This window comes from Dendrobates tinctorius, unplaced genomic scaffold (genome assembly GCF_039654945.1).
Source record: "Dendrobates tinctorius isolate UK_male_01 unplaced genomic scaffold, ASM3965494v1 ptg000056l, whole genome shotgun sequence".
NCBI lineage: Eukaryota > Metazoa > Chordata > Amphibia > Anura > Dendrobatidae > Dendrobates > Dendrobates tinctorius.
The window spans coordinates 7090193-7107309 of record NW_027361724.1 but is presented as its reverse complement, the minus strand read 5'-3'; the positions used below and the strand labels follow the sequence as shown (position 1 = coordinate 7107309).

Here is a 17117-nt window from a genome sequence, read left to right as displayed (position 1 = left end):
TCAGTGTCTGACCCAAAGATATTAACAGCTCATTTACATATTAGGTAAAATGTGGATTAGACATTGCATCACAGATATCAAGGGATCAGTTTATTTAACTTTCTATGACCTACATACCCATATATAGATGTTTTGGAATGGTTGATCCTGTTGACAGATGCCCTTTAGGTGTGACACTAGTCACTACTGACAGACAAGCTGTTAAGCTGGGAAGTCAATAGGTCCGAGGTCAAAAGCCAGGAAGGTAAGTCATAGACTGAGACAAAGACATAGTCAAATAACAAGTCTGAGATCAGAATTCCAAGAAGATAGCAGATCATGATTGGAGGACTGGGCAAACAGATGCATGCATCCTGGTCCATCTATGTCCCCCAGCACTTGTCAGCAGCCTAATGTCAATATACAATGTACACAGAAAGCTGCTAATTAGGTGTGGGCGGGGTTAGCTTTCTGAGCTTTGCTACATATTACATCTAAAAATTCTGATTGCATCACTGCTGTTGCACTCAATAAACTAAGTGATATATTGCGGGATTCGGAGTCTCTTTCCCAACATTATTCTGTTCTCAGAAGAGGTAGTAAAAACCTGGTGTCAGATTCCCTTTAATATCACTGAGTGAGTTATAAAAGATGGAGGCTATCGCAATTAAAAAATATTGTGTTGGATATACGAAGAAGGATTAGATAAAAAAATCCAGCTCAAGTAGAATTTTTCTTATATACTGAATCCTATTTTAAATGCCGATATGGTGATATATAAGGTGGGTTATGGGAATTCATGTCCTTCAAACTTGTGATTTATAAGGGATTTTCACATGTAGATTGTAACTGTGAAATTATAGCGTGTCCCGCAGTAGTCGGCCGTTTGTATCTTTACGTTTGCAGGCTTTGTCTGATATAGGCTGATATTCACAATATTGCACATTTTGAGATTCCCAATTATATGTTGTGGTTCTATTTTTTTCCACTGGGAGTTAGTCATCCATTGAAAGTGACAGTGACGCCGGGACATTTATGTACAAAAGAGAATAATCAGACAAATTATACTGGTGGACCCTTCTCCTTCTGATGGATGAATAACACTATTCTTCCTTTTCAAACAATTTGTATCTCTGCGTAATTGCTTGCAAATGTCAAATGTCCCCTGTAATAAAGGCGCTAGATAAATACTTGATGATGAGTTTGTGGACGGTGGCTAAATTATTTGTATGTTTTCTTCTTTCTAGGAGAAGAAGAACGATTAAAAGCCAGCAGTTCTATCAGCCATAGTATGGCCGAGATAAGGTCTTTCATCGCTAAGTCAGAGGTGGCGTTGACGGCAGTAATACCCGCAGCACTCGTGAAGACCACCAACGGCAGTGTGATCTCTGTCTCCGAATCGGAAGAGGAGAAAGCCAAGAAGTTATTGTACTGTTCACTATGCAAAGTAGCAGTCAACTCTTTGTCACAGCTAGAGGCACACAACACAGGTATTGTAACCTGCTCTTTCACCTTCCGCACAATGCCGGTAATGTCCTACAGGGAAGCTCACTGATCAAGCATTTCGCTGGCTAAAAGGGAAACTGTAGCCAGGTTTTTGTTACCAAATCTGAGAGCAGAATAATGTAGGGGCAGAGACCCAGATTCCAGTCATGTGTCACTTTCTGTTCTACTTGCTCCAGTTTTTATAAAATCACTGTGTTATCAGCAGGATACTATCTCTAAAGGACGAGGTAACCTGGGAGTCCACAATGCCCCCACCACTGATTGGCAGCTTTCTGCCTATACACAGTGGACACAGAAAACTGCCAGTAAGCATGGTAATGCAGCGATCCACATTTAGGTAACTGGTAGATTTGCAGCAGATTAATATCAAAACTGCAACACCCAGTAAATTAAGTGATATATAACAGTAACTGGGGGTCTTCCCCTACATTATGCTGATTAGGCAGCAAAATCTGGTGACAGATTCCCTTTAAAGAGGCACTTTGTTGGCATTATTGTTCATGGAGGGACTCTGATTATAATTAAAGGTGAGTACAGTGTCTGTATTGTAAGAATGGGACTACATCACGGATGTCAACCTCAAATACACAGAGGGCCAACACTAAAAACTTGGACAGTCTGAGGCCAACCTTGATATTTTTCTTTATCATCAAGTATAACCATTAACCTTTTCATAAGGAAACAAACTTAAAGAGTTGTCCCACAAACAAAGTACATTTTAATTAATAGATCTTAGAATAAAATAAGCATACGGTAATCACAAATGGGGCATACTGGAATAATATAATATCTTATATAAGAGCTGTAAAAGCATATGTCACAATGGCGTAATTTAAATATATAATAACAAAGTATAAAACCCTTGAATAATGGAAATCATAAAATATGTTGCCAACAACATTGCTCTCTCAACACAGTAAGATGCCCACACAGTGAATACCTCCACAGTAATCTCCAGATGCACGTTATGATGACCCTACTGTACCGTTCTTACCCCCCAGCAAAGTATGGTAACCCAATTACATTACAATTTCCCAACTCTGATCCCCACACAGCCCTTCATACAGTACAATGGGACCCACATAACATAGTAACATACATAACATAGTTTTGAAGGCTGAAGGAAGACCTTATGTCCATCTAGTTCAGCCTATTTTTAGTGCAGCTGTTCTGCATTGTTGATCCTGGGGAAAGGAAAAAAACCCACAGAGTAGAAGCCAATTTTCTCCATAGGGAAAAAAATTCCTTCCCCTAAGCTGGGTCAACCATCTACCTATAATATTCTGTTATTTGTAACCTTCTATTCTGTTACTCACAAGAAAAGCATCCATTCCTTTCTTAAATTCATTCAGTGAGTTGGCCATCACCACTTCCTCAGGAAGAGAATTCCAGAGCCTCACTGCTCTTACCATGAAGAACCCTCTTCTATGCTGGTGCAGAAATTGTCTTTCCTCCAAACGAAGAGAATGCCCCCTTGTTCTTGTCACAGTCCTTGGTACAAACAGTTCATTGGAGAGATCTCTGTATTGCCCTCTGATATACTTGTGCATATATATTAAGTCTCCCCTAAGTCTTCTCTTTTCTAGAGTAAATAGACCTAATTTTGATAACCTTTCTGGGTATTGTAGTGAACCAACTCCATTTATCATTTTAGTAGCCCGCCTTTGAACCCTTTCAAGTTCAGTAATGTCTTTCTTGAGCACCGGCATCCAAAATTGCACACAATACTCCAAGTGTGGTCTGACGAGTGATTTGTACAGAGGGAGAATTATGTTTTCATCTCGTGTCCCCAGACCTCTTCTAATGCATCCCATGATCCTATTTGCTTTGGTGGCAGCTGCCTGACACTGGGCACTACAATTTAGCTTCTATTGACTAAGATGCCTAAGTCTTTTTCCATGTCTGATTTCCCCAGCAGTTTCCCATTTAGTAAGTAATTGTAGCATCTGTTTCTCCTTCCCATGTGCATAATCTTACACTTATCTGTGTTAAACCTCATTTGCCATTTTTCAGCGAAATTCTCCAATTTACTCATATCTGTCTGTAGTTGCAAACTGTCCTCCTTTGTGTTAACTACCTTACATAGTTTTGTATCATCTGCAAATACTGATATTTTACTGTGTAAGCCATCCACTAGATCATTAATAAATATATTAAACTAGCTGAAGAGCCCGGCGCTGCCCGGGCATAGTAACTAACTGTGGTTAGTTATAGAAAATTATAATTATCCTCCATCCCATAGTCCCGTGCCCATATACCCATCATACATATCCACGATCCCATAGGCCCCTGCCCATATACCCATCATACATATCCTCCATCCCATAGTCGAGTGCCCATATACCCATCACACATCCTCCATCCCATAGTCACATGCCCATACACCCATCATACATATCCTCCATCCCATAGTCCCGTGCTCATATATATACCCATCATACATATCCTCCATCCCATAGTCCCATGCCCATACACCCATCATACATATCCTCCATCCCATAGTCGAGTGCCCATATACCCATCACACATCCTCCATCCCATAGTCCCATGCCCATATACCCATCATACATATTCTCCATCCCATAGTTCCATGCCCATACACCCATCATACATATTCTCCATCCCATAGTCCCATGCCCATATACCCATCATACATATTCTCCATCCCATAGTCCCATGCCCATATACCCATCACACATATTCTCCATCCCATAGTTCCATGCCCATATACCCATCATACATATTCTCCATCCCATAGTCCCATGCCCATATACCCATCATACATATTCGCCATCCCATAGTCGAGTGTCCATATACCCATCACACATCCTTCATCTCATAGTCCCATGCCCATATACCCATCATACATATTCTCCATCCCATAGTCCCATGCCCATATACCCATCATACATATTCTCCATCCCATAGTCCCATGCCCATATACCCATCATACATATCAAAAAAAGAAAAGAAAAGAAGCCAGCGCTGCTTAAGGTTAGATCGCATAACATAAAGTGCATATGCACATAATATCTAACTGCATTCAAAATGAGATATTTGGCAAAAAAATTGATCAATTCAATTGAGCCACCCCGCCGCGCCAAGGCAATCTCATGTGGGGGGTCCTACTCTACGTCTTTAATAAACACTGTGCCATTACGGCCTCCTAAATACATTAAAAGCAAGACCACTTTAAGTGCAATCCGTACCTGAGCATTTCTGGATCGCTCCCATGAAGCCAGAAAAGCAAGTGCAGATGAAGTCCAACCAGGTCTGAATGCAGACATATCAGGCTTAGCCTCCACACATTGCCCGACCAGCAAACATACACTCACTGGCCACTTTATTAGGTACACCTGTCCAACTGTGTGTTAAGACTTAATTTCTAATCAGCCAATCACATGGCGGCAACTCAGTGCATTTAGGCATGTAGACATGGTCAAGACAATCTCCTGCAGTTCAAACCGAGCATCAGTATGGGGAAGAAAGGTGATTTGAGTGCCTTTGAACGTGGCATGATTGTTGGTGCCAGAAGGGCTGGTCTGAGTATTTCAGAAACTGCTGATCTACTGGGATTTTCACGCACAACCATCTCTAGGGTTTACAGAGAATGGTCCGAAAAAGAAAAAAAATCCATTGAGCGGCAGTTCTGTGGCCGGAAATGCCTTGTTGATGCCAGAGGTCAGAGGAGAATGGGCATACTGGTTCGAGCTGATAGAAAGGCAACAGTGACTCAAATTGCCACCCGTTACAACCAAGGTAGGCAGAAGAGCATCTCTGAACGCACAGTGCGTCGAACTTTGAGGCAGATGGGCTACAGCAGCAGAAGACCACACTGGGTACCACTCCTCTCAGCTAAGAACAGGAAACTGAGGCTACAATTTGCACAAGCTCATCGAAATTGGACAGTAGAAGATTGGAAAAAAGTTGCCTGGTCTGATGAGTCTTGATTTCTGCTGCGACATTCGGATGGTAGGGTCAGAATTTGGCGTAAACAACATGAAAGCATGGATCCATCCAGCCTTGTATCAACGGTTCAGGCTGGTGGTGGTGGTGTCATGGTGTGGGGAATTTTTTCTTGGCACTCTTTGGGCCCCTTGGTACCAATTGAGCATCGTTGCAACGCCACAGCCTACCTGAGTATTGTTGCTGACCATGTCCATCCCTTTATGACCACAATGTACCCAACATCTGATGGCTACTTTCAGCAGGATAATGCGCCATGTCATAAAGCTCGAATCATCTCAGATTGGTTTCTTGAACATGACAACGAGTTCACTGTACTCAAATGGCCTCCTCAGTCACCAGATCTCAATCCAAAAGAGCATCTTTGGGATGTGGTGGAACGGGAGATTCGCATCAGGGATGTGCAGCCGACAAATCTGCGCCAACTGTGTGATGCCATCATGTCAATATGGTCCAAAATCTCTGAGGAATGCTTCCAGCACCTTGTTGAATCTCTGCCACGAAGAATTGAGGCAGTTCTGAAGGCAAAAGGGGGTCCAACCCGTTACTAGCATGGTGTACCTAATAAAGTGGCCAGTGAGTGTAGATGAAGGGCGATGCAGGTTCAGATACAGGTGCACAAATAAATAAAGCTTGGGGCAGGGCGGGGCTGCTGTGTGTGTGCACAGCAGCCTAGATCCATCACTGTGAACACAGAAAAAATGGCGAACATAACCCAGCGCGCACGGCAACAGTGGTGGTCAGCCACAAACCAACATACAAAAAAAGAAAAGAAGCCAGCGCTGCTTAAGGTTAGATCGCATAACATAAAGTGCATATGCACATAATATCTAACTGCATTCAAAATGATCATACATATCCTCCATCCCATAGTCCCATGCCCATATACCCATTATACATATTCTCCATCCCATAGTCCCGTGCCCATATACCCATCATACATATCCTCCATCCCATAGTCCCATGCCCATATACCCATCACACATCCTTCATCTCATAGTCCCATGCCCATATACCCATCATACATATCCTCCATCCCATAGTCCCGTGTCCATATACCCATCATACATATCCGCCATCTCATAGTCCAGTGCCCATATACCCATCATACATATCCTCCATCCTATAGTCCAGTGCCAATATACCCATCGCACATCCTCCATCCCATAGTCCCGTGCCCATATACCCTCATTAATAAATATATTAAATAGTAGGGGGCCCAATACAGAACCCTGTGGTACCCCACTAGTAATCCTGGCACAATCTGAGTATGCACCATTAATAACCACTCTTTGTTTTCTATCACTAAGCCAGCTACCTACCCATCTACACACATTTTCCCCTAGCCCAAGCTTTCTCATCTTACTTACCAATCTTTTATGTGGGACAGTGTCAAATGCTTTAGAGAAGTCGAGATAAATGACATCCAATGATTCTCCTTGGTCCATTTGAGAGCTTACATCCTCATAGAAGCTGATCAGGTTAGTCTGACAGGAGCGATCCTTCATAAATCCATGTTGATATGGAGTTAAACATTTATTAACATTGAGATATTCCATAATGGTATCCCTTAGAAACCCTTCAAAAATTTTACCCACAACAGATGTTAAGCTTACCGGCCTATAGTTTCCAGGTTCCTTTTACACCCCTTTTTGAATATTGGTACCACATTTGCTTGCCGCCAATCAAAAGGAACAGACCCTGTTTCTACAGAGTCTTTAAATATAAGGAATAGAGGCCTGTCTATCACATTACTTAACTCCCTTAATACCCGAGGGTGAATGCCATCAGGGCCTGGTGATTTGTCAATTTTAATCTTATTAAGGCAGTTCTGCACTTCTTCCTGGGTTAGGCAGGTAATACTTAATGGGGAGTTTACATTATCACTCTGCATTTCCCCTGGCAAATCCTTTTCCTGTGTGAACACTGTTGCGAAAAAAGTATTTAAAACATTTGCTTTTCCCACATCGCTCTCTATGATTTCACCCTCATTGTTCTTTAACCCCTTTCTGACATCAGACGTACTATCCCGTCCATGGGACCCAGGCCCCTATGCCCAATGACGGGATAGTACGTCTAGCGTGATCAGCGGCGCCCACGTGGTGAGCGCCGCTGATCACGGCCGGGTGTCAGCTGATTATCACAGCTGACACCCGGCACAATGTGTCAGGGGCGGTCACGGACCGCCCCCGACACGTTAACCCCTTGCACACCACGATCAAACATGATCGCGGTGTACCGGGGGTTAAAGTGAAGCATCGGCAGGGAGGTGGCTCCCTCCGTGCTTCCCTGAGCCCCCCACAGCAGCGCAATGTGCAGCGCTGCTGCGGGGGGCTCCTTCCCTGCAGGCCCCCGAATCAAAGATGGCGACGGGGGCCTTTGGGGGCCTGCAGGGAGCTGACTTCCTGAGTGCCTGCAAAGCGCAGGCATGAGGAAGTCTGCAGCAGTGCCTGTGACAGATCGCTGATCTGTCACACTGATCTGTGATGTGACAGATCAGCAATCTGTCACAGGACAGTGATGTCCCACCTGAGACTATGTAATAAAGTTTAAAAAAAAAAAAAGTGTTAAAATAATTTTAAAAATATCGCCAAATAAATTAGAAAAAAAAAAATATTCCCCCAATAAATCCATTTTTTGGAAATTAAAAAAACAATAAAAGTACACATATTAGGTATCGCCGCATCCGTAACGACCCGCCCTATAAAACTGTCCCATTAGTTAACCCCTTTAGCAAACCCCTTAAAAAATAAAAATAAAAAACGAAGCAAAAATAATGATATATCATCATACTGCCAAATAAAAAGTGCAATAACGTGCTATCAAAAAGACGCATATAAATATCCATGGTACCGCTGAAAACGACATCTTGTCCCGCAAAAAACGAGCTGCCATACAGCATCATCTGCGAAAAAATAAAAAAGTTATAGCTCGCAGAATAAAGCGATGCAAAAATAATTATTTTTTATATAATATAGTTTTCATTGCATAAAACCGACAAAACATAAAAAAACGACCTAAATGAGGTATCGCTGTAACCGTACTGACCCGAAGAATAAAACCGCTTTATCAATTTTACCGAACGCGGAACAGTGTAAACGCACCGCCCCCCAAAAGAAATTCATGAAACGCTGGTTTTTGTTCATTCTGCGTCCCAAAAATCGGAATAAACAGTGATCAAAAAAGTCACGTGCCCGAAAATGGTACCAATGAAAACGTCAACTCGTCCCACAAAAAATAAGACCTCTCATGACTCGGTGGGTCAAAATACGGAAAAATTATAGCTCTCAATATGTGGTGATGCAAAAACTATTTTTACAATAAAAAGCGTCTTTTAGCGTGCGACAGCCGCCAAACATAAAAACCGCCATAAATAGTAAATCAAACCCCCCGTTATCACCCCATTAGTATGGGAAAAATAGTAAAATTAAAAGAAAATGTATTTATTACCATTTTCCCACTAGGGTTAGGGTTAGGGCTAGGGCCAGGGCTAGGGTTAGGGCTAGGGCTAGGGTTAGGGCTAAGGTTAGGGCTAGGGGTGTGTTGGGGTTAGGGTTGGAGTTAGAATTGGGGGTTTCCACTGTTTGGGCACATCAGGTGCTCTCCAAATACAACATGGTGTCCGATCTCAATTCCAGCCAATTCTGAGTTGAAAAAGTCAAATGGTGCTCCTTCCCTTCCAAGCTCTGCCATGCGCCCAAACAGTGTTTTACCCCCACATGTAGGGTATCATCCTACTCAGGACAAATTGCAAAACAACTTTTGGGGTCCAATTTCTCCTGTTACCCTTGTGAAAATAAAAAAATTGGGGACTAATTGATCATGTTTGTGGAAAAAATACAATTTTTTTATTTTCATGCCCGGGCATTATAAACTTCTGTGAAGCCCTTGGGGGTTCAAAGTGCTCACCTCACATCAAGATAAGTTCCTTAGGGGGTCTAGTTTCCAAAATGGGGTCATTTGTGGGGGGTTTCCACTGTTTAGGTACATTAGGGGCTCTCCAAAGGCAACATGACACCCGCAGACCATTCCATCAAAGTCTGCATTCCCAAACGTCACTACTTCCCTTCCGAGCCCCGACGTGTGCCCATACAGTAGTTTTCTCCCACATATGGGGTGTCAGCGTACTCAGGACAAATTGGACAACAATTTTGGGGTTCAATTTCTCCTGTTACCCTTGGGAAAATAAAAAAATTGGGGACTAATTGATCATGTTTGTGGAAAAAATACGATTTTTTTATTTTCATGCCCGGGCATTATAAACTTTTGTGAAGCCCTTTGGGGTTCAAAGTGCTCACCACACATCTAGATAAGTTCCTTAGGGGGTCTAGTTTCCAAAATGGGGTCATTTGTGGGGGTTTCCACTGTTTAGGTACATTAGGGGCTCTCCAAAGGCAACATGACACCCGCAGACCATTCCATTAAAGTCTGCATTCCCAAACGTCACTACTTCCCTTCCGAGCCCCGACGTGTGTCCATACAGTAGTTTTCTCCCACATATGGGGTGTCAGCGTACTCAGGACAAATTGAACAACAATTTTGGGGTTCAATTTCTCCTGTTACCCTTGGGAAAATAAAAAAATTGGGGACTAATTGATCATGCTTGTGGAAAAAATACGATTTTTTTATTTTCATGCCCGGGCATTATAAACTTCTGTGAAGCCCTTGGGGGTTCAAAGTGCTCACCACACATCTAGATAAGTTCCTCAGGGGTCTAGTTACCAAAATGGGGTCATTTGTGGTGGTTTCCACTGTTTAGGTACATTAGGGGCTCTCCAAAGGCAACATGACACCCGCAGACCATTCCATCAAAGTCTGCATTCCCAAACGTCACTACTTCCCTTCCGAGCCCCGACATGTGCCCATACAGTAGTTTTCTCCCACATATGGGGTATCAGCGTACTCAGGACAAATTGATCAACAATTTTGGGGTCCAATTTCTCCTGGTACCCTTGGGAAAATAAAAAAAATTGGTAACTAAAAGATCATGTTTGTGGAAAAAATACGAATTTTTCATTATCACGCCCGGGCGTTATAAACTTCTGTGAAGTACTAGGGGGTTCAAAGTGCTCACCACACATCTAGATAAGTTCCTTGGGGGGTCTAGTTTCCAAAATGGTGTCATTTGTGGGGGGTTTCCACTGTTTTGGCACATCAGGGGTTTTCCAATCGCGATATGGTGTCCGATCTGAATTCCAGCCAAAAACGTCAAATGGCGCTGCTTCCCTTCCGAGCTCTGCCATGCGCCCAAATAGTGGTTTACCCCCACATGTGGGGTATCAGCGTACTCAGGACAAATTGCACTATAACTTTTAGGGTCCTGTTACCCTTGGGAAAATAAAAATTGGGGGTGAAAAGATCATTTTTGTGGAAAAAATATGATTTTTTAATTGTACCGCTGTACGTTATTGAGAAAGAAAAAAAGGAGAAGATAATCCAGCTCACCGTACTGCCTTGCTGGAAAAATCCAAATCCTGCGCACGGATTTGACTAGGCAGTCAATCAATAGTGGAAAGGAAAAAAAAGGAGAAATTCCAGCGCCAGAAATGGAAAATTAAAAATCCATTTTATTGTGCCAATACATATTAAAATTCCAGCAGGTACAGCATATCAGTCGGTTGACTGCAGAACAACGCGTTTCGACGCCTCAGGTCTTTATCATGTTCTGACATTAAATGCAACCAACTTCCTTTTATTGAATTCTCCCACCTGCACAAATCAGAAACACATGTGTGGACTGCTCCAAAGCAGCTCCCGAAATGGTAATGGTGGGAGAGCCAAACAAAGGAAAGAAAACAGTCAATGTAGACAACATAACATAAATGACATATATAATTTAAAAGGGAGATATATATACTCCTAATGTAAGATGAAAAAGATGAATATATAAAGATGAATATATAAAGAGGAAAAAAATAAATAAATAATTGCAATAACATATTTCAAAGTGCATATCACATATTCATATCCCATACATAATATACTAAAAATTAGATTTATTTATTTGCAGTGCAGAGAAGTTAGTATGGGAGCTCGCTTCTCCCCCTCCCGTGCAAATATTGTTATGGCGAGGTGGGAGGAGGATTTCCTATATTCGGATGAGAATCCATTTTCCAAATGCCTGCTATGGTATGGCAGATACTTGGATGATCTGCTGATGATTTGGTGTGGTCCAGAAGATAGTATACAAGAGTTTGTTTCATATTTGAATACCAATGAATTTAATTTAAAATTTACCTTTTACCATCATTTGACTACAATGAATTTTCTGGACGTCACCCTATCTATTAGTGATTTGGATGTTGTCACAGTCACCCCTTACCACAAACCTACTGCCACTAATTCTGTTTTAACGGCAGATTCCTGCCATGCAGCACAGACCAAGAATAACATTCCGGTAGGAGAATTGATTCGAACAAAACAAAACTGTTCCCAATCTAGTGATTACAATAGGGAAGAAAGTCAGGTTTGCAACAGGCTTTTCAAGAGGGGGTATCGTCCCTGGATTCTCAATAGAGCTAAATCAATCGTAAGTGAAATCAACAGGGAAGATTTATTGTTTAAACATAAATCATCTTATATGAAAAATAAATCTAATAACAATATTGTCTTTTCAACTAATTATAGTAATCAGTTTAATACTATTACTGGTATTGTGAAAAAATACTTACCAATTCTCAATGAGGATCCTATTTTAAAACAGGTGATTCAGAATAGTATTAGGTGTGTTGCTAAACGGGCACCTACACTTAGTACTATTCTTTCCCCTAGTCTTTTCATAAGTGATAGTGGCCAGACGGAGGGATCCTCCTGGATCACATTAAAGGGTTTTTACAAATGCGGTGCAGCTAGATGTAAAACTTGTAATTTTGTACAAAAAGGGAAAACATTTTTTTCTATGGTAAACAAAAAAACATTTACCATTAAAAATTTAATAAACTGTAATTCTTCTTATATTGTATATTTAATAACATGCAATATTTGTAATATTCAATACACTGGTTGCACCACGGGACCCTTGAAGGTTAGAATTAGGAGGCATCTCTCAGATGTGTCCAATCACAATGCTGTTGCGGTTTCTGCAGTATCAAAGCATTTTGCCACACTTCACAAAGGGGATGTCAGCGGCTTTCATTTCATGGGAATAGAACAGGTGCACAGACCGATTCGGGGTGGAGATCACAGAAGGAAATCATTGAACAGGGAGTCCTTCTGGATCTTCACCCTGGGCACTAGATATCTGGATGGTATGAATAGCCGACAAGATCTTATATTACATTATTGAATATGCTCGTCCCATATTTTTATTCAGAGGTTGTAATGTAACATATCGATCTAATTTTTAGTATATTATGTATGGGATATGAATATGTGATATGCACTTTGAAATTTGTTATTGCAATTATTTATTTTTTTTTTCTCTTTATATATTCATCTTTATATGTTCATCTTTTTCATCTTACATTAGGAGTATATATATCTCCCTTTTAAATTATATATGTCATTTATGTTATGTTGTCTACATTGACTGTTTTCTTTCCTTTGTTTGGCTCTCCCACCATTACCATATCGGGAGCTGCTTTGGAGCAGTCCACACATGTGTTTCTGATTTGTGCAGGTGAGAGAATTCAATAAAAGGAAGTTGGTTGCATTTAATGTCAGAACATGATTAAGACCTGAGGCGTCGAAACGCGTTGTTCTGCAGTCATCCGACTGATATGCTGTACCTGCTGGAATTTTAATATGTATTGGCACAATAAAATGGATTTTTAATTTTCCATTTCTGGCGCTGGAATTTCTCCTTTTTTTTTCCTTTCCGCTGTACGTTATTAACTTCTGTGAAGCCCTTGTGGGTTCAAAGTTCTCACCACATATCTAGATAAGTTCCTTAGGGGGTCTAGTTTCCAAAATGTGTCATTTGTGGGGGGTTTCCACTGTTTTGTTACATCAGGGGTTTTCCAATCGCGACATGGTGTCCGATCTCAATGCCAGCCAAAAACATCAAATGGCGCTGCGTCCCTTCCGAGCTCTGCCATGCGCCCAAATAGTGGTTTACCCCCACATGTGGGGTATCAGCGTACTCAGGACAAATTGCACAATAACTTTAGGGTCCTGTTACCCTTGGGAAAATAAAAATTGGGGGTGAAAAGATCATTTTTGTCGAAAAAATATGATTTTTTAATTGTACCGCTGTACGTTATAAACTTCTTGTGGGTTCAAAGTTCTCACCACATATCTAGATAAGTTCCTTGGGGGGTTTAGTTTCCAAAATGGGGTCACTTGTGGGGGGTTTCCACTGTTTAGGTACATCAGGGGCTTTCCAAACGTGACATGGCGTCCGATCTGAATTCCAGCCAATTTTGCATTGAAAAAGTCAAACGGCGCTCCTTCCCTTCTGAGCTCTGCCATGCGCCGAAACAGTGGTTCCCCCACACATATCAGGTATCAGTGTACTCAGGAGAAATTGCACAATAACTTTTGCAGTCCAATTTCTCCTGTTACCCTTGGTAAAAATTGAACCTGAAGTATTTTTTTGTGAAAAAAAGTTAGATGTTCATTTTTTTTTAAATATTCAAAAAATTCCTGTGACGCACCTAAAGGGTTAATAAACTTCTTGAATGTGGTTTTGAGCACCTTAAGGGGTGCAGTTTTTAGAATGGTGTCATTTTGGGTATTTTCTATCATATAGACCCCTCAAAGTGGCTTCAAATGTGATGTGGTCCGTAAAAATAAAATGGTGTTGCTGGTCAATTTTTAATCCTTATAACTTCCTAACAAAAAAAAATTTTGGTTCCAAAATTGTGCTGATGTAAAGTAAACATGTGGGAAATGTTACTTATCAAGTTTTTTGTGTGCCGTATTTCTGTGATTTGAGGGCATAAAAATTCAAAGTTGGAAAATTGCAAAATTTTCAAAATTTTCGCCAAATTTCCATTTTTTTCACAAATAAATGCAAGTTATTTGAATGAAATTTTACCACTATCATGAAGTACAATATGTCTCGAGAAAACAATGTCAGAATCACTGGGATCCATGTAAGCGTTCCAGAGTTATGACCTCATAAATGGACAGTGGTCAGAATTGTAAAAATTGGCCCGGTCATGAACGTGCAAACCACCCTTGGGGGTGAAGGGGTTAAAGGGCCGACACCATCAATTTTAATCTTTTTACTGTTTATATAATTAAAAAATAGTTTGGGGTTTGTTTTACTTTCCTTAGCAATGAGTCTCTCAGTTTCCACTTTTGCTAAATGTATTTGTTTTTTACACATTTTATTTTTTTCTCTATAACTTTTTAATGCTTCTTCATTGCCTTTTTGTTTTATCTTCTTAAATGCCTTGTTCTTGTTATTTATTGCCCTTTTTACATCCTTATTTAGCCACATTGGTGTTCTCCTGTTCCTAGCCCTTTTATTTCTGTACGGTATGGCTCGCTCGCAGTGGGTGTGTAAAACTGATTTAAATATTTCCCATTTATTTTCTGTGCTCCTATTTTTGAGGACATTGTCCCAGTCAATTCGGCGAAGGTCCTCTCTAAGCTGATCAAACTTTGCTTTCCTGAAATTCAGTGTTTTTGTAACCCCCTTCCAGGGCACCTTACTGAAGGACAAGTGGAATTGTATTATATTGTGGTCACTGTTCCCTAGGTGCCCATCGACTCGTACTTCTGTTATTCTATCTGGCCTGTTGCTTAACCCCTTCACCCCCAAGGGTGGTTTGCACGTTCATGACCGGGCCAATTTTTACAATTCTGACCACTGTACCTTTATGAGGTCATAACTCTCGAACGCTTCCATGGATCCCGGTGATTCTGACATTGTTTTCTCGTGACATATTGTACTTCATGTTAGTGGTAAAATTTCATTCAAATAACTTGCGTTTATTTGTGAGAAAAACGGAAATTTGGCGAAAATTTTGAAAATTTCGCAATTTTCCAACTTTGAATTTTTATGCCCTTAAATCACAGAGATAAGGCACACAAAAAACTTGATAACTAACATTTCCCACATGTTTACTTTACATCAGCACAATTTTGGAACCAAAATTTTTTTTTGTTAGGAAGTTATAAGGGTTAAAAGTTGACCAGCGATTTCTCATTTTTACAACACCATTTTATTTTTAGGACCACATCACATTTGAAGCCACTTTGAGGGGTCTATATGATAGAAAATACACAAAAGTGACACCATTCTAAAAACTGCACCCCTTAAGGTGCTCAAAACCACATTCAAGAAGTTTATTAACCCTTTAGGTGCGTCACAGGAATTTTTTTGAATATTTAAAAAAAAATGAACATCTAACTTTTTTTCATAAAAAAAATACTTCAGGTTCAATTTTTTTTATTTTACCAAGGGTAACAGGAGAAATTGAACTGCAAAAGTTATTGTGCAATTTGTCCTGAGTACGCAGATACCTGATATGTGGGGGGGAACGACTGTTTCGGCGCATGGCAGAGCTCAGAATGGAAGGAGCGCCGTTTGACTTTTTCAATGCAAAATTGGCTGGAATTCAGATTGGACGCCATGTCACGTTTGGAGAGTCCCTGATGTACCTAAACAGTGGAAACCCCCTACAAGTGACCCCATTTTGGAAACTAGACCCCCCAAGGAACTTATCTAGATATGTGGTGAGAACTTTGAACCCACAAGGGCTTTACAGAAGTTTATAACGTACAGCGGTACAATTAAAAAATCATATTTTTTCCACAAAAATGATCTTTTCACCCCAATTTTTATTTTCCCAAGGGTAACAGGACCCTAAAAGTTATTGTGCAATTTGTCCTGAGTACGCTGATACCCCACATGTGGGGGTAAACCACTATTTGGGCGCATGGCAGAGCTCGGAAGGGAAGCAGCGCCATTTGACGTTTTTGGCTGGAATTGAGATCGGACACCATGTCGCGTTTGGAAAACCCCTGATGTACCAAAACAGTGGAAACCCCCCACAAATGACACCATTTTGGAAACTAGACCCCCTAAGGAACTTATCTAGATGTGTGGTGAGAACTTTGAACCCCCATGGGCTTCACAGAAGTTTATAACATAAAGCCATACTATTAAAAAATCATATTTTTTAAACAAAAATGATCTTTTCACCCTCAATTCTTATTTTTCCAAGGGTAACAGGACCCTAAAAGTTATTGTGCAATTTGTCCTGAGTACGCTGATACCCCACATGTGGGGGTAAACCACTATTTGGGCGCATGGCAGAGCTCGGAAGGGAAGCAGCGCCATTTGACGTTTTTGGCTGGAATTGAGATCGGACACCATGTCGCGTTTGGAAAACCCCTGATGTACCAAAACAGTGGAAACCCCCCACAAATGACACCATTTTGGAAACTAGACACCCTAAGGAACTTATCTAGATGTGTGGTGAGAACTTTGAACCCCCATGGGCTTTACAGAAGTTTATAACATAAAGCCATACAATTAAAAAATAATATTTTTTCCACAAAAATGATCTTTTCACCCTCAATTCTTATTTTTCCAAGGGTAACAGGACCCTAAAAGTTATTGTGCAATTTGTCCTGAGTACGCTGATACCCCACATGTGGGGGTAAACCACTATTTGGGGGCATGGCAGAGCTCGGAAGGGAAGCAGCGCCATTTGACGTTTTTGGCTGGAATTGAGATCGGACACCATGTCGCGTTTGGAAAACTCCTGATG

At 41.0% G+C, this 17117-nt stretch overlaps 1 protein-coding gene across 5 annotated transcripts in view; it reads left to right on the top strand.

Annotated features, from left to right (window-relative positions):
- ZNF385B (zinc finger protein 385B) overlaps nt 1-17117 on the top strand; it is an 837627-nt gene that overhangs the window by 789187 nt on the left and 31323 nt on the right. For all 5 annotated transcript variants that reach the window (XM_073577477.1, XM_073577475.1, XM_073577474.1 and 2 more), the window contains one exon: nt 1227-1469. In XM_073577477.1, coding sequence (XP_073433578.1) covers nt 1227-1469 — 243 coding nt within the window. The remainder of the gene's footprint in view (nt 1-1226; nt 1470-17117) is intronic.